This window comes from Columba livia, chromosome 3 (assembly GCF_036013475.1).
Source record: "Columba livia isolate bColLiv1 breed racing homer chromosome 3, bColLiv1.pat.W.v2, whole genome shotgun sequence".
Lineage (NCBI taxonomy): Eukaryota > Metazoa > Chordata > Aves > Columbiformes > Columbidae > Columba > Columba livia.
In genome coordinates this window covers 19,601,404-19,620,485 of record NC_088604.1, presented here as the reverse complement: position 1 = coordinate 19,620,485, position 19,082 = coordinate 19,601,404, and the positions used below count along the sequence as shown (strand labels likewise).

General features: G+C 37.7%; 1 protein-coding gene across 11 annotated transcripts in view; it reads right to left on the bottom strand.

Annotated features, from left to right (window-relative positions):
- Positions 1 to 19,082, bottom strand: part of EIPR1 (EARP complex and GARP complex interacting protein 1) — a 140,283-nt gene that overhangs the window by 82,581 nt on the left and 38,620 nt on the right. For all 11 annotated transcript variants that reach the window (XM_065055972.1, XM_065055978.1, XM_065055973.1 and 8 more), the window contains 2 exons: positions 14,876 to 15,032; positions 2,513 to 2,612 (listed from right to left, as the gene is read on the bottom strand). In XM_065055972.1, the coding sequence (XP_064912044.1) occupies positions 2,513 to 2,612; positions 14,876 to 15,032 (257 nt within the window). The remainder of the gene's footprint in view (positions 1 to 2,512; positions 2,613 to 14,875; positions 15,033 to 19,082) is intronic.

Here is a 19,082-nt window from a genome sequence, read left to right as displayed (position 1 = left end):
AAAACTCATGCCTCTTTTTAATGCTGGTGAGAGACTTTTTTTTTCCTGTAGGCTTTTCTGTACCTGTTCTCAAGGACCAAAAAGCTTTTTTTATTAATATCCTGGAAAAGTGTGTTTTTACACTCTGACCAAAAAGCATTAAAATGGGAATGATGTGGTTTTGGGGGTTATGACATAGTCTGCATTCAACAATCCCTTATAAACAGGATAGAAAAAGGAAGAAATCACTATTTCACCAACAGCTTATTGGCCTATAAACTCTTGTACATGGTGATAACCAAATGGAAAACTTATTTACTGCTTATCCATACCAATGCTATCTGTTTTTTTTTACATTGTAAATACCATAGCAGCAAAGGATGGGGTAGAGTGATATTTGTTTTGTTTTGCATATTTTCATAAACAGAAAGTCATCTCAGTAATTAAATATCACAGAATCACAGAATCGACTGAGTTGGAAAAGACCTCAAAGATCATCAAGTCCAACCCTTGGTCCAACTCCAGTCCATTGACTAGATCATGGCACTAAGTGCCATGTCCAATCTCAGTTTAAAAATCTCCAGGGACGGTGAGTCCAGCACCTCCCTGGGCAGCCATTCCAATGCCTGATCACTCTCTCTGTAAAGAATTTCTTTCTAATATCCAGCCTAAATTTCCCCTGGTAGAGTTTAAGCCCATGCTCCCTTGTCCAATTCTGATCCAGTAATTTCTTGTTTTTCCTCATTGCTCCTGTAACTTGTCAGTCCTACATAATTTTTTGTAAATCTAAAATTGTTACAGAACAACAGTTATTGGTTTTCAGCCTTCTACTTATCCTAACAGGCAACTAATCTCTTAGGTATAAGGTAATCTTCAAAGATTTCAGAAACACACAGCAGTAGATTCTAGGCTGGAAAAAACCCATGATACTGGACTTCATGTTGTCATCATAGTAAGTACTAGAAAGTCTATGGTGGGCATTTTAAAGAGATGCTCATGTTTTCCTCGGTCTTGGACTCTGGCCTCTGACTAACTCAGGAACCCACAGACATGTTTTCAATAAATTTGTTGCAGACAAAAATTCAACAGGAATACAACAATACCCATCACCTTAGATGAGATTCACCTGGCTTAAGATCTAGATGCCTAGAGATGTTTTCTGAGAGTCAAAGCTTCCATGAACTTTCGCTATTAAAACGTCACTTTAGAAGTGGTCACTGACTAAGTGATGAAGCAAATATCACCTAAAAGTAACTCCAAACTGCTGAGACAGAAAACTGATAATGCTAAACAGTTTCAAGCAAAATTTTAATCAGGAGCAATCCTAATTTGCAATGCACTCACATAAGATACTAGATGATTTTAGACAGAAATATAGAGAAAACAAATTCTGCATCAGGTTTCTGGAGAATCTGACTGTAAAAATGTCAAATAACCCTCCTAACTTACATAAACTACATTTTTTAACACACATTTCAAAATGTTCCTATCTAAAGATGCCAGTCAAGGTCTGATATATCTGGTTTCACAGTTTTAGCTTCATTAGATGAAGTAGATTTTTGATGCACAATTTAACTTTTGTTATATTTGATACAAGTAAACAAGAAAAAAACAAATGTCACAGATAAGGAATGCTAACTGAAATACTGAACAGATCAGCAAGCTGAATATTGGTTTGAGGACAGAAATAATTATTTCCAAAAACCAAGCTGAGATTACATATAGTTTGGAGAAGAGTCTAGTCCTCTCCAAAGTTATGTGGATCACAGTTCACAGAATCATAGAATAGTTTGGGTTGGAAGGAACCTTTAAAAGCCGCCTAGTCCAACCCCTCCAAAATGAGGGGAAGATCTTCCAATTCCAGCAATGGAAGAAAAAGAAAATGGAAATCATAGTTACATTCACAAATATGTGAGACAGAGCAAGGAGATTAGTTTTGAGGAACAGAATAGCGAAAGGAAGACACACCATGCAAAATTTCAGTGAATAAATCCCCAGCAAAATAAAATATAAAAAAAATATATTTGAAATTAATTACAAGATTCTCATACTGAGAAATCAAAGCAGTACACAGACAACAGAGAAATGTATATTATGTTCATGCATACAAAGGCTGTAAATTAACCAGAAGGCTGCAGGGTATTAACCAACATGAGTTAATATATTGTTACCTGAATTCAATAATCTTTGGCTTTACTGATGACCAGTTTTTCCCCTCATACACATTCACCAAATTAGCATCACTTTATTTTACATGACTTGTTGTTAAACCAGTAGGGATTTAAGGGCAACTCTAGAAAAAGGAAAACTTTCAACGTCTAGCAACAGATAAAAAATACTAAGTGGCCTACTCTTAAACACTCATATTCAAGACAACTGATATTCACTTCCCCTAGCCACACTAAAGGCAACAAGATATTTCTGAAGGAGTAGTTCAGAAATCAGCAAATTCTAGACTAGCGAATGTTGTTGTTTGTATTACAGTCAAGTATATCATGATTTGTAAAAAAAAAAAAAAAAAAGAATTTCTTACCACAGCTTCAGCTGAACTTTCCTGCAAATCCCACAATAATATGTTATTATCAGCCAGTGAAATAATCTTTTTACCATCTCCCATTGGTTCCCACATAACGCTGTAAAACAAAACACAACACAACCTAACATTAAAACCAATCAGAATATGCACTAGGAAAGCCATTTTAACTCTTTGGACTTAATCTATTCCAAAACATAAGAAACCATATTCCTGATGGTTTCCTTCAGCTGAAATCCATCACGTTTTAACTGCAAAATTCACCACTAACTAGCAATATAGCAATTTTTACACATAGTAGCTGAACACTATTGCAGCAACTTAAGAGCTATGTGATACCAGACCTAGGCTTCGTTATGGAATCTTTTAGTCAGTGCTAATGTACACATATTTTTTTTCCTAGAGTCCTTTGACATCTAAATCTGTCAGAAAAAGGAATTCAAACCAGCTTCCCTAGATGCTAGCCTACCCATAAAGAGAAAGCTGCTGAAAATCCTTACTCCATTTGCCATCCATTTTGCATATTGAATCATACAGTAATAATGCAAAATAGTGATTACATCATTTTAGAGAGGTCATTCTGCATACACAGAACACACACAAAAAAACTCCCACAAAAAAAACCCCCACCAAAACAAACAAAAAAAACCCACCCAGACCTTGACATACACTTACTTTTGAGTGCTTTACCTTGAAACCTCAAAGTTCTTCTTCATATGTATTGCAGTGCATCCTTTTTGAAGATGCACAAAAAATCATAAGCCTCAGAGCTTGGTGCAAACCCTTTCCAGTCCAACAGCTGTCATCATGCCTCAATGACATACACTTTTTATCCGCAGTTCACTAGTTCTGTGCCATACATGAAGGAATGCAAGAAAGCAGTCCTCATCTCTACTTCTGCCTATAAGAAGCGGCATATTCAAGCCAGTTGGCATGGACAGCAGAGCTGAGTATCAAGGAATGGTTGGAGTTGGAAGTAGCACAAAAGGTCAGGTATTTCCAACACCCCTGCCATGTTCAGGGACACCTTTCACTAGACCAGGCTGCTCAAAGCCTCCAGCCTGGCCTTGAACACTTCCAGAGATGGGACGTCCACAGCTTCTCTGGGCAGCCTGTTGCAGTGCCTCACCACCCTCATGCGGAAGAATTTCTTCCTTATATCTAATCTACCCACTTTCAGTTTAAAGCCATTACCCCTTGTCCTATCACTCCATACCCTTGTCAAAATTCTGTCTCCAGCTTTCTTGTAGGTCCCCTTTAGGAACTAGAAGGCTGCTATAAGGTCTCCCCAGAGCTTTCTCTTCTATATGCACTAAAATTCTAATTTTGCTATAGGCATCAGTAAGGTTAAAGGAATAATACTTGTCATTTGATGATAACAGGCTTCCATACCCAGCACTTTCAAAAGAAAGTTGTGCAACCTCTGAATCATCTTTTAGTGACACTATCGCTGAAGGCAGAGATGACAACTTCACTATGAATAGCTGCATGGAGAAATTCCCTCCCCTCTCTAGACAAAACCTTAAGTCATTCAAAAGCATGTGATGTGCTGTTCTCATCCCTAGTGTACATATGAAGAAGTATGTCAAGGTTTGTCAAGAATTCATCACTAGAAGTCAATTTTCTAGTCAGTTTAGCTTTTTGCATGAATCAATTCAGCATTTGGATTGAAGAAATGACAGAAGGTTGCACGGGTAGGCACAGCAAGCAAGCCCAACATTCAGCAGCCACCAGGTACCTTCCTAACTTGGTACTGCACACTACGCATGCTTGTGTTTTATCCACGATTTTGCATTACTCCTACCTTCCTCAGACAGTGGGTATGACCTGGCTGGCCCCAGATCTAAGCCATGTGACTTGATCTAATCTTATGGTATAAGATATAAGGAAAAGAAAATAGGAAATTGCAGGAAACAGAAATAAGCGAGACACTATTTTTTTCACATCATAAGTGAAACACAACTTTAGTCATTCTCAGCTGATAACTTCCACACAAATTTCTCTTGCTTCTTCCATGAACAGGTTCATTTTTTTCCGCCTGCACTTTTAATAAAAAAAAAAGTGTTAGATATATAAGGCAGATGGCTACACCTGTTTGCTGTTGCAGAGAAAACAAAGTATGCAATGAAAATAGATTATGCCAGAAAAGAAAATTTTAACAGCAAGTAGCTGATAAAGCTGGAACTATAACTAGTGAACCCACTGAACTTCTCCCTAAGGCAAGAAAGCAGATCAAAGAAAGGACAAGATTCTGCATTTATCTTCTGCTGGAACCATGATCTGCATCCTTATTTTGTTGTCAATCCATGGAGATTAACTACTTATAAGAGTTTATTTGTAATGAGCTCTCTTGTATTAGGACAAAATCACTTCATTTAGCACATTAAACTACCATCATGTTTTTAAACGTATTTTAACAAGGACATGGAAAAAGAATGATTCTATGATTTGCTTTAAATTGGGGTGTTTGTCTGTAGTAATGCCAATTTTATCTTCAAAAGTGTTTCTTGTTAAAGTTGTGTGGTACAACTTGGAAAACCTTATAAGCAACTGAAAATGAGTGTTGATAATAAAAATGATGCAGCAGTTTCAATTACAGGTTCAACCACCATTTTGTCCATAATAATGAGAAGTAACTAACTGGTAGTGGCACGGATATTTCAGAATTTCATGTAGTCTTGCTGCACAGATAAATCAATTAGATAATTCAAAGAGATGAAAACATTTTATAAACAGCTAAGAGGATAAAAACTAATGCAGTATAACCTACATGCGACCACAGCTAACCTTCCACAATCCAGTTTTCCAAAGTGAAATTAAAAGACATCAGTGTCGTCACAATACGGAATGGGTAAATAAAACCTTCAAGTCGATTCTGATCATATTTAAGTCCATAATTTTTCTTAGCTATTACAGAAAGTGCAACTGGCATTTGTCATTGATATATGTAGATATAGTTTTAACTATAAACAATTAAATCTAGTTTGACCAATGAACCAGATAATCAGATAAACCAGGCAATACCATTTTCTTGAGTGTACCAACAGTTGCTGATGCTTATACTTTTCAGAAACGGACAAAATAATTGTCAAATTCACAGCTGCCACTCGGAAACTGAGTGTCAACTTCATGGCTGCTTTTCAGATAATCTATAAACAGCAGACAAGCAATTATATTTGTTGCCTTTTACCCTGTTTTGTTATCATCTGACTCCTGATGCTTCAAATTAGCTTCTAGCTAGTAGTTTTTGGTAAAAAAAATTAAATCCTACAGAGAACATTTTGCTAGTAAAAAAGATAATTTAAAATATTCACTCAAGTGCACACATAAAAGGACTCTATTATCTGTGCTTTATGCTGAAAAGATAGTTAACACCATCATTTATTAACGTACTGAGCTTTTACAAATGAACAATTCCAAGTTCTCCATTATAGACTAAATAAGAATAAAGCAACATGCAAATGCTTTCATAGATGTGAATTGCAGTCAGGCACAATGTGTTGGACAAAGCAAGTATTAACTACTGCTTAACCATAATTACAGAAGTGACAACCGTTTATTTCTGTAAGTGGAAAAATTTTGCTACACTGAAAATTCTCATACACTGCAAAATGGAAAATATACCCAAACATGCAGTATCTTGGGAGAACATCCTGCAGCCTCAGTGTAGCCAATCAAAAAAATTCATGTGTTATGGATTCAAATATTCTTGCTTCTTTGCAGTACAATGATTTAAATATACAGGTGATTCTGCTAATTAGGTGATTAGAACATTATTCAAAGAAGAGGGAGAAAAGACTGAGGACAACCTGGAACCCACAATTCTTATTCCTTACCCAAATGCTCTACAGAGTGGCCACTTTTCTGAATGAAAACTATTCTGGCTATTTTGTAGCATACTGAAGTCCATGCTGCAGGAAGCACATATAAATTATGCTTTGTCTCAAAACTCTCAGCCACTGAGATATACTTTGGTGTCCAGCTCCTCAAGATACAGTAAAACAAGAACCATGGCTTCCTAAAAAAACTAAAGGTAAGGTGAATCTATCTTAGCTGCCTTTTTAGCTAAGGGGTTGCTAAGAAGAATGAGAAATTAAGTTAAAGGTGATTTTGGACAAGAACCATAAAGACAGCTGGGCTTTTTCCTGGCTCTTAAATTATTTTTACATTCAGAAAAATAAAACTGTTGTACAAATGAATACAAGAGTAACCCAACAAGGAGGTGATGCAGAAAACTCACTTGCTTTTTTTTCCTTCCCCCTCAAATTGTCATACTACAGTCTTGGCAACTCCATAAAGTCTTTAAAAAAAAAAATCATAAAGCAGAAGGCAAAATAATAAAGGATCATTATCGATATTTGTATTTACTTCACTGCATCTCCTCGTCTGCTGCAGCTGCTGTTGAACATGCTTATACTGAGAAAAAAAACTGTGATTCTTGCTTATGGGCCAAATTAATTTCAGCATTGGAAAGGCATTTATGTACATGTAAACATAATAAAGACATCCTGAATCCTAAGAGTTCACAATGTAATAGAAAGCATGGTGGTGACTTTGCTGCAAGAGAGCAAGATAAAGGACTCATTGATTTTAGGTAGGAGCTCGTAAATACCCATTTTGTAGAAACAAGTATTAAATTCCTGTTGAGCTACTCATGATTTAAAGTGATGACCAACAGGTGAGCATCTCCACAGTTCATTAACAACCTCAGACCTCTGTCTGGTTGGCCATGGGTTTACGTATTAACAATGCTTAAAACAGCAAATTTATGCAAATTGATTACACAGACTCTACATAGGAATTTCACTGACAAAAGCTACGAAATAATTTATTACCAAGGTCATGGGGGTTCTCCATGCTAATTTGGTATTGGAGACAAGACCTTACAGTTGATTAATTATATTATAGGGTTAATTTTGCCTGTTTGTTGTCACATGTATTTATTCCAGACAGATGCAGAGTATTAATTCATCCTTCCAGAAAGAGTTCTGATTCCAAAGACATAAAAGGCACACTAGATTTTTAGGACACTGCTTTCCCCTCTAAGGTCTGCCTCTTATTAGCATATCCAGCATACACTAGATATGCTGGATTTTTGCTCAACTTCACGCTTGTTGGGATAGACTGTTCTTGAACTTGGAGGAGGTTATCCTTGAATATTAAACAGCTTTCTTTGACCCCTCTTCCTTCTAGAGCTCTATCCCATGGGACTTATTCAAGCAGATCCCTGAAGAGGCCAAAGTCTGTTCTCCTGAAGTCAAGGGCTGTGAGCTTGTTTGTTGCCCTGCTCTGTCCTCAGGATCCTGAACTCCACCATCTCATGATTATTGCAGCCAAGGCTGCTTTTGACCTTCCCATCCACAACCAGCTCTTCCTTCTTTATCATTATGAGGTCCCGTAGAGTATTCCTCCTCATTGGCTCCTCTGTCACTTAGGTCAGGAAGTCACTGATGCTTTCCAGGAACAGCCTGGATTGCTTATGCCCTGCTGTGTTGTCCTTCCAGCAGATACTGGCGTGGTTGAAGTCTCCCATGAGGACCAGGCCCTGCAAATACAAGGCTACTTCTAGCTGTCTGTAGACGGCCTCATCTAATTGTTCTTCCTGATCAAGTAGCCTGCAGCATACACCTATTACTGTGTCACCCATAGTGGTCTGCCCTTTAATTCTTACTCACAAGCTCTCATTTGGCTCATTATCCCTCCCCAGGCAGAGTTCCATCAGCTCTCTCACAGACCAGACAACCCTCCTCCTCAACATCCCTGCCTGTCCTTCCTAAAAAGTCCCAGGTTTTTCTGCAGCTACTTCGTCTATCCAATCCAAGTAAATGACAAATGAGTTATCACATATAAGCAACATATTTCCTAGTCTTTTAAGTGCTGTTAAATAAAGTTATAATGATATCAGTGTACAAGAAGGGGTTATAACCCCTGGCTTCCCCTGTTGTGGTGATTTCCATTAGGCCAGAAGTTATGGCACTGGTTTGGTTTGACCAGAATACTACTGTTAAAGACTAATGTGCCTTCGGTTTATTAAGATATTTTTATAACATCTCTACTATACAAAACACAGCTTACCAAAAGATCACTGACTCATAGAATCACTTCAGTTGGAAGATCATTGAGTCCAACCATAACCTAACCGAGTCTAACATTAAACCACGTCCCTAAAAACCTCGTCTAAATGCCTTTTAAACACCTCCAGGGATGGTGACTCCACCACTGCCCTGGGCAGCCTGTTCCAGTGCCTGAGAACCCCTTCCGTGAAGAATTTTTACCTAATAACCAATCTGAACCTTCCCTGGCACAACTTGAGGCCATTTTCTCTTGTCCTATCACTTGCTACTTGGGAGAAGAGGCCAACACCCTCTCCGCTACAACCTCCTTTCAGGTAGTTGTAGACAGTGATAAGGTCTCCCCTCAGCCTCCTGTTCTCCAAGCTAAATAGCCCCAGTTCCCTCAGTCGCTCCTCAGACCCCTCACCAGCTTCATCGCCCTCATCTGAACTCTCTCAAGTACTTCAATGTCTTTCTTATGATGAGGGGCCCAAAACTGAATACAGGATTCAAGGTGCTGAGTACGGTGGCACAATCACTTATCTAGTCATGCTCTAGTCCTGATCTCCCAGTATTTTTTTGTTTGTTTGTTTTTTCCTTTCTGGGTGCTGTTTTTCTGGGAGGCTGTTTTATTCTCTTTTAGTTTCTTCTGGAGGAGAGAGAAGACATTTCTAGGGGGGCTGGATTTAATTTAAAAAGGTTATACATTCTATGAAACACCACATACAGTCTAAAAAACAAAACAGGTTAAGAAATTATTTACTTGAAGTAATTAATATTGGACTACTTAAACCAAGAATACTTAAATATTATGGCAGAAACACTCAGAAACAATACCCTAAGGCAAATATGCAAAACCCTTTTAGCTTCATTACATGTCAACCATGCCTTCCCATATTGCTTAAGTGCTAAATACATGTCTACATATAGGACAGCTCTTGCAAAAGTTTTTATAAGGTTCTCTCACATTACCACAATTCATATTTTACAGTAGTATTTTAATTATCCTACTGTTACTGATGGCTAAAATATCTGAGGACTCAATAGCTGTTCTAAATCATTTTGGAAGTTCTTTTTAGTTTTGCAAGTGTTGAAGAACAAGTCCCTGTAAGACACGTGTGCCAGGACAGCAGAATGCACTGTAACTGTAGGAGGTTTTTGTGACATAACTACAATAGCAAAAGGTCTAGAGTATGCACAGTTAAATTACTGTAGGAATGCAGTGTTTTGGCAGCATAGTTTACAGTGCCTGTTGAACTCCAGATCCCATGCCAGAAAAAGCACTTTACTAAGCATAAAGCTGCGTATCTGCTTGTGGTATTTGCAGATACTATTACGCAGACAAATCTTTTCATCAGTTTTAGGAACAATCCACTGAGGAGCTGAAACCTATTTATTAATATGAAACAGAATTGACTGACAACATGTTTTGGACAAGAAACATGGCCAAAGAGTCAAATAAAAACTATTTGGAGAAGTATGTACAGTTTAAAGATCCACATGAGAATTAAAAGTTGTTTTCACCTTCTTCCTTAACACCAAGAAGGAAAAAAAAGAAACTTCAAAGAAAGGAGGAGTAACACACTTCACATGAGCAGACATTGATGATAAGTTACTGTCAGCCAGAGTTAATTGCTATATACAGAATAGCACATGTAGAAGAGAAACCACCCCCCAGCACATGAGTTTCTTAATGAAACTGGGGTGGGGTGCAGGGAATCTGTGTGTAAAGCTGACAGACAGAGGCCATGTAACTTCTACCATTCTACAAAATATTGCTGTTGGAGGAGCTGCTGCCAGGGTCACCATTGCCATTCTGTCACTTGAACAGGGCTTAAAAACCCCTAAATTAAAATTATGGTTGTGACATATCCTTCAAAAAAAAAAAAAAATCATCATATAGCCAGCTTGTCTGTTAAAGATCGATAAGGTGGTCAACCTAGGGAAGACTTTTCAGTAGTATGAATGCCTGGCAGGAAAGCACAGGGAGCTGTCAGGTAAAAGTGCTGCACAGCCCCTGGAGGCTATGCAATGCCAATAGTTTTTTCTATGTACTAATGTAAAGATTAAGGTCTGAAATAAGCTTATTTGTGAAGCAGCTGGAGTGGGCAAAAGCAATCTCTGCAGACTTATTTTAGAGGAAACACAGAACCGCTTTGAGGGGGGACAGAATCTAAGTATTTTCATATGAGATTTTGCAAAAGATGGCAAAATCTATCCTTGCTAATTTATTGCTGTTTGTAACAAACGGGCCATCTGAATGGTTGGATTATGGGGAAAACCCCAATAAAACAAAATCTCCATCCCAGTACATTTCTTCAATGATCTGAAATATGTGCCAAAGAAAAGAAGTATTATAGCCTAGGATCTGCATTGCTAGTTGAGGAAAATCACCACTCCCATTCAAAGGAACAGCGAAAACAGTATTTGGGGGGAGTGGGGTGGGGGTGGGGGGGTGGTGTGTTGGTTTTTCTTGTTATTTGTTTTGTTTTGAATGAAACACTAAGGCAGAATTTTAACATGTATATCCTAACACAGGGATACTACAGAAGAATTAATGTTACCAACATCATAATGAGAAACCAAAGTGTCACCTGACTACAAAGTGAAAGTATCCAAGCTATGGAAAACACCATTTTCACTCTTCTTTTGAGTTTCAGATTCACTTAGTGGGGTTTTTTTTCCTTCCCCGCTCCTCCCTCCCCCCTCTGCTTTGAGACAATATTTTGGGGTATTGTGAGTTCTGTTTGTTTGTTTGTGGTTTTTTGCTGTTCAGTTTTTTGTTTGTTTGTTTCTTTTTAAATACTATTTTAAAGACCAAAAAGAATACATAAAACACTTCTAGACTTCATTTCTGGAATACTCACCTGTCTTCAGGGCATTACTTACAAATGCCATCTTTCATCAGATGACTGTGTTAATCAGTAGAGTGAATATGAAGAAATTGAAGCAATAATGTTATGTATAGTATCTTATGTATCTTAAATAAAGCAACTTCCATTCAAGCTGAAAGGACTGACATAGCAAACCTGTACTTTTGTGGGAAGCAGACCTTGATGAGGTTGCTCCATACTGTGCAATCACACAGGCAAAGAAGAGATGGTACTTCTCAGTACTCCAGTTGGAGATGTTAGATGAAATACCATATAAAATGTAAGTGCTTTAAAAAGGTCTGTGGGATTAACTCATTTATAGTAATTTTATCCTTTGTGAATCCAAAATTCTGGTTTAATATTTTAGTGATAAACACCCTCAAGTTCTTGAAACATGTGAAACTTCAAAAAAAATGTCTTCCTCTCTAATTTCTTAGATGTGGTAATATTTGCAAGTCCAAATTTAAGATGGATTGAGTGGGATACACTAAAAAAAATTCAACTTCAGCAAGCAGAAAAGCTTAATGTAATAAGTTACCATTATTCCTAACATACTCATCCCCTTCCAACTTTTTTTAGCAGCTGACTATTGTTTTCTTGATAAAAGGTGAATACTTCATTCCTCACCTTTCAGGCCTCCCACAGCTGAGCTCCCACTTTTCTTGTCTCTCTAATCTCCATTCATTTCCCCATTACAGTTGTACCTATGCTGTCCATCTAACACTTTCCCCTTACTTATTTTGCTTTTTAACTTATTCCAAATTTACTCCATGGACCACCATCCAGCTTCCTTTACTTGTTCCCTCTCTCTTCGAAGCACAGCACATACCTTGCTATTGAGCAGCATCTACCCTATTTTATACCTGCCAAATTTGGAAAGCATAAAGTAGGATATTAAGCAGATACAGGCAAGTCCGCATCCAGTAGATGCTAGCGGAGAAACTCCAGCTTTGCACCTTTACTTCTGACAAAAGAAAGAGTCCCTGCTGAGTTCCGAATTCAACATCTCACAGATAACACTTTCTTCCATGGCCTGTAGTATCTTCCTTCTCTGAGGAGTATCCTGTCAAGTCAACTATCAAAAAAGTCTGTAGAAAAACCGAGGAAGAAGTAGAACAGTAGGCTACTCAAAATATAAGTTTTCAGGATTTTAACAGACACAATTTCAAGGATTCCTCCAAAGCTGCACTCAGAGGAGTAATCAAAGTCTTATTAAATGCTACCCCGTTTCCTTGGCCTCTCCTATCCAGACTGTACCTTGGGCCACTTATTGCAAGATGCCCAAAGGCAAGCTCCTTTAACTGCTGAATCTTAAAACATTGCATAGAGCAACATACCTATAGTTACGTATGTGTACGCTGTGTGAATACATACATTATATACAAAAATGAATTTATGAAAAAGCTTTTTTTTTAAAAAAAAAAAAAAAAACAAACCCACACCACCACAAATCCCCATTTATCTCTGGGGGTTTTCAGTCTGCAATTAATTCACTTGGGAACTTCGCAGTCAAAATCTTTGCATTTGGGCTCATATGAGGAACAGTAGGTAGAGGATGGAAAAAAAAAAGTCTTGAGCTTAAACCAAACAAAGCAATTAATAGGCCTATTTGTTAGCCTAATTTAAACACCTCCTTCATTTTCTGAACTCTCTTTATGCCATACAAGTGTTTGAGTAAAAATCCTGATGGGTCCCAGATTTAAAGCTTAGAGGCAGTTAAAAAAAATTCTCAGTAACTGAAAGCAAATAGTTAGACGTTATTTTTAAACAAAGTAACTCATGCAACCCAGATGAAATAGAACCATAGAATGCACATTTCTTTTTCAATTGCCTGCAATGTCTTGGAGATCAGATTTTTGCCAAAGGATTTGCCAAGACCAAAAAATTATTTCAAAAGATCTTGAAGCAGAAGGGCATAGTGTTCAGACACACGCATGGAAAGTTTAGGGTTTTAGTTACAATCAACTGGAAATGCTGCTTTGGTCTTGGTTCACAGAAGGGATACTGATATTAAACATGTCACTGCTAAGCTTTAAGAAGAAACTTCAGAGACATTTGAGCACAGAATTCCACAAAGGTGATGAAATAAAGGTCAGGAAACACAGGATTAGTTCTTAATGACAGTAAACAATTGTGCAAAACCAATACCTGACATATCAGACCTGGAAAAAACAAGTCCCCTTGAGTTCCCTAGTACATGATACTAGAAACAGAAATGACATCAATTTTCAACTATCAGACTTTCTTAACAGAAAAAATAAAGAAATAAAGCAGAACTTTTTTTTTTTTTTTTCACTAGCTAGCTAATGAATAGAAACTTTTATGCAGCCAGGTTTTGTAAAGGAACTGAGACTGATTTCAAGTATTGTTCTCTTTTGATGTAATTTACAATTACTCCTACTAGAATATATTGAAGTATAATGAGATTATGAGGGATACCTTACATAGTAGGTGTCTGAATACAGAAACCAAAGAGGACCTTTTCTACTCTCATGTAAGGCACTGCAAAATCCAGTGTAGATGTTGCATTATCCTTGTTTGGTTCCAGTTCAGAGTTGTCGCATTTCATTTACAAAAATCTGCTGTGTTATTCCACATTTTACTCTTAAAATTCTCTAATAATCGTGAAGGGTACTGTACAACATGCGTGATCACCTACTCCATATTCTGACAGACAGACAGACATTCCTGGTACTACAGCAGACCATATTCTTATGGTTTCAACTTCTCCTGCCAGTAGAAGATGGTCAGGTGGTCCCAAAATTACATCAAGCAAAATTGTATTTTGTAAAATATGGACTGAATGTATTAACGTTTCTTTGCCCTGCATCTGTTCAGGAAACAGTGGGAACATGTCTTATACATACTCACAAGGCAAAACACTTGCAAATACACAACAGAAAAATTTAACTTTCTTTTAAATAACAGAAAGGAAAACAAACCCCTGTAATACCATCCGCAGTACTGTAGCTCTCTTTGTCTTTTGTTAGGCAACAGAAAAGAGTATTTAAGTAGGCATCACATAATATACTGAATTCTTATCCTTAACAAACAACAAATTAATTGCACTTATTCCAAATCAGCTGACTGAAAAACAAAAACTGAAGTGCAACATCAAATTTATATTCCATAAAAAAGACTGACATGCTAAATGTTATACCTTTGTGCAAAGGTTTTAGATGGGGGCAGGTGGGGAGAAACACATTAAAACAGTACACAGGCTGTTACTCCATATGTGTTTGCAGGATGATAATAAATGTTTTTAATCTATGAAACATCTGGGATTAAAAATCCAATTTGTACTTTTTTCTTTTTTTTAAGATGGATTAGTTTTAAAGTGTATAGCACAGCTTCTACAGTATAAATCTGCACAAAACTAACAGCCCAGGTCTAAGCTTTAAGCTTTTTCTAGGAGTATAAAATATGCAGAATCCTACCAGGCCATATTGCCATGGGCTGTGTTGTCAAGGTGACAGAGTAGCTCCAGGGTTTGAGTGTTGCTTGATGAATCATCAGGGGATTCATGACTGCCTGATTCCAATTCCTTCGGCATCCTCCAAACAGCAGCACATGTCATGACTTTACCGTCTGAAGCTAAGCAACAGAGAATAATGTCAACAGATCATTGTATGGGTGACATATTTTGTATACAGTGCACCAACATTTACACAAATCTATAAGCAATGCACACCTGCTGTTTAAAGTATTTAAAAATATTATACCAAAATGAATTTTAAGAACGCAAAATGTGAATACAGACCCAGACTTCAAGTTAGCACTCAAGTTGCTGCAAAACTCAAAATTATCATGCATTTAATGCACTTCTCCCTATTTGAAGGCAAAATTCAGTGCTCATGAAAACACAACTCTTTGGGAGGCAAGTTTTCGGAGCTTCAGGACCCATATTGATGTTAATGAAAATGACCCACAAGTTACATTGCCAGATTCCTTAACAATCAGGATTTAGATATTGTTTTAACATTTTCCTTTCAAGGGCTATATTCAGTTGAATCTATAGCATTATGTCATGTTCTTTACTACTACTAGCTGTTTATTGCAAAATGAAGTTTTCTGCTCCTCTAATTGTAGCAAATAAAAACGGCTTCCAAAAGACAAACGGAATTCACATGCACATAGCAAAATATTGCAACATATGATGAACAAGCCAAGTGTAGATTTGAGGAGAAAATACCGTATGATCTACACACTATACGGCATCACTTATCACCCAGTATAAGAATTTGTAGCAGTATGGAATGGGAGAAGACCAGAGCATCCCCACGTACATTCACATTGTTCCAGCAGCTGGTCCAGGGTTCAGAGAGGATGAACAGGTCAGTATTACCCACCGCAACGGGAACGAAAGAAACCAGCCACGCTGATGTCAGGCAGAGGCACGGGGAGCAACTACCTGCTGAAGGATGTGCTAAACCAGCCCAGAGAACCAGCAGCGACGACTGACACGTTTTCTGTTCCGAGGGCATTTTGCAAGCCTCTTTCTCAGTTTTCTGTCTCCAAGTACATTTTAGCCAATTTTTAGTGTAAAGTGCCTGATTACAAAGCTATGAGCAGACATGACCAACTTACATGAGTGGAAAAGAGGAACAATTGTAAGGAGAGTGTTTTCAAGAGGAAGGATGGTAACCCTGAAAAAGGTCCTCTTAGGGTAAAATGACACTAGAAAGGGAGGGAAAAAGTCTCTATTATAAAGGCTGGAAATCTGGATATTTTACATGCAAAAAGGCACCCAAACAAAAGAGAATAGGTCAAAAGGCAATTGATACGTGGTTATACATAGTAAATAAGCCCAAAATACAACAATGCAGATGTGTTTAAAAAGTAGCCACATGAAATAAAAAACACAGGTAGTTAGGTCAAACCAGTAAGAGAAAAAGACCACTTCTGTGAGGAAGAGACTGGGGTAGGAAGAGGACTTTAAGTTCAAGCACGTAATACAGAATACACAAGCACTAGTTATTTGATCTATTGTACTAAATATAAAATATATGTATGATGCACATAACTATTCCACAGTAATTTAGCATACACAAGTTGAATACAGTATCAGGAGACCACAGTATCATAGAACCATTTAGATTGGAGAAGACCTTTGAGATCATTGAGTCCAACCGTTAACAATGACAAGTTCCTAAGTGCCACATGTACATGTCTTTTAAACACCTCCAGGGATGGTGACCCAACCGCTTCCCTGGGCAGCCTGTTCCAACGCTTGATAATCCTTTTGGTGAATAAATTTTTCCTAATATCCAATCTAAACCTCTCCTGGCACAACTTGAGGCCATTTCCTCTCATCCTGTTGCTTATTACTTGTGAGAAGAGGCCAACACCCTCCATACCACAACCTCCTTTCAGGTAGTCGTAGACAGCAATAAGGTCTCCCCTCAGCCTCCTTTTCTCCAGGCTGAACAGCCCCAGTTCCCTCAGCCGCTCCAGACCTCTTACCAGCTCTCTCCAGCACCTCAACATCCTTATGATGAAGGGCCAAAACTGAGCACAGGATTCAAGGCGGGGCCTCACCAGAACTGAGTACAGTGGCACAATCACTCCACTAGTGCTGCTGGCCGCACGACTCCTGATGCAAGACAGGATGCTGTTGGCCTTTTTGGCCACCTGGGCACACTGCTGGCTCATGTTCAGCCAGCTGTCAACTGACATTCCCAAATCCTTTTTCTCCATGCAGCTTTCCAGCCACTCTTCCCCGAGCCTGTAGCGCTGCCTGGGGTTGTTGTGACCCAAGTGCAGGACCTGGCACTTGGCCTTATTGAACCTCATACAATTGGCCTCAGCCCAATGATCCATCCGGTTCAGATCCCCCTGTGTGGCCATCCCACCCTCCTCCAGCAGAGCAACACTCCTGCCCAACTTGTCATCTTCTGCAAACTTCCTTACATCTAGAGATGATGGATAAACCCTTATATATCACATAATTGAACTTCTTCCGATTGTAGTGTATGCTAACTAAACAGCTATTTCCAAATCATTTGAAGCAAATCCTTTATTCTAAATCCATGTATTACTGAACGAAGAGGAGGAAGCAGCAGCAGACGGCTACCTTTCGTTAGCACAGGGCTAATGAATGCACAGCACACATTGGACACCATACAAATAATAACTAACCTAAACTGAAAGTGCAATATAGCTTAAGATGGTGAGCTTTATCAAATGTTTCACAGAGATACTCAATATGTAAGAAAATATTAAAGAACACCACAAAGAAGTTTCTGTTAGATTATAATTACTGAAAGGTGTGTACCATGCATATAAAGCATCTGCTTTTCCACTGTCATCAACATCTAAGCAGAGAACCACAAAAGCAAATAATGTAAAACATGGTATACATTTCTCAAGCCACTTTCCCCTCAACACAGCAACACGAGTCTTAACGTAGCCTTGAAATGTCATTTTAACTTCTTAAAACCTGAATATTTTGAAATTCTGATGGTGTGTCCTTATGAATAACTTTAAAAAAAAATACTTAGTTTCTTGCACAATCAGATTTCTAAATTGAAAACCCACAAACAACTAAACAATCACTGTTTTGAAGACTGAGGGAGGCTCAAAGGAAAAAGTGTGTGTGTGTGTGTATATATATATATATATATATATATATATATACATACACACTGAAGTCCCCCGGAAACTTGATGTGACCCAGGCTCCTATAATACTTTGCTGTTTTGAAAATTGTCAAAAGCCACCAGTTAAACGTATCTGCTAGAGTTCAACATATGAAGTAATTCTACACTGATTTTGTATTTGTTTCCAAGTTATTACTACAGATGCTGCTAAGGGGCAACACTGAAGTGCATGTTGATATTCCAGGCAGAAGAGATTTATTTGAGTAGTTAAAACAAGTTTATCAGATTTCCACACTTTGCAGACCTATCTATGCCATTCCTTGGAGCATAGAATGCAGGTTCCTCCCTTCAAAGCTGTTCACCTTCTCTGATGATATGATGTGTATCAGATGACATTTGGTATTCCAGAATGCAAGAGAACCTTATATTTTTCAAATGTAATTTAACCACAGTAGATTTCTGAATTAATGGCTGTTATTATGTATTCTATTAGGCATTTTTTTTTTTTTAATCATTGAAAAATGCTTTAAATCTTGTATATTAGTACATACATTTAAAATACAATTCTAAAATTAAGGATACCTATCAAACTTGGTATGGATCCCAATAGCACAGGAGTCATTCATTCTTTCTTAAGTAGTGAAATTAGTTGTTGTTTTCTTCTGTCTATGTTTAGCAAAGTAGAAATAAAAAAAAAATATTTCTTCTTAATTAAAATTAAGAAAAGCTCAGTGAGGTAGCTGTCACTTCTTTTAGCTACAAATAGAAAAATTCTCTTTATACTTAAATTATATCTTGGCATTCACTAAATGTTTCTTCTCTCGTTACCACTGTACATGTATAAAATATGCTTATTATCTTCACTTCCTCTTATAACCATAGATACTCCTGTAAACAACTGGTAAAATGGTCTGAAGTACAAGTTGGCACAGAGCATCATATACAGAATTCTGTGCCATTCCATGCATGTTTCACTTCCATCAGGACTGGTGGTGAAGGAGAAAATTCTCTGTGCATCAGAAAGGGACAACACTAAATCCCAACA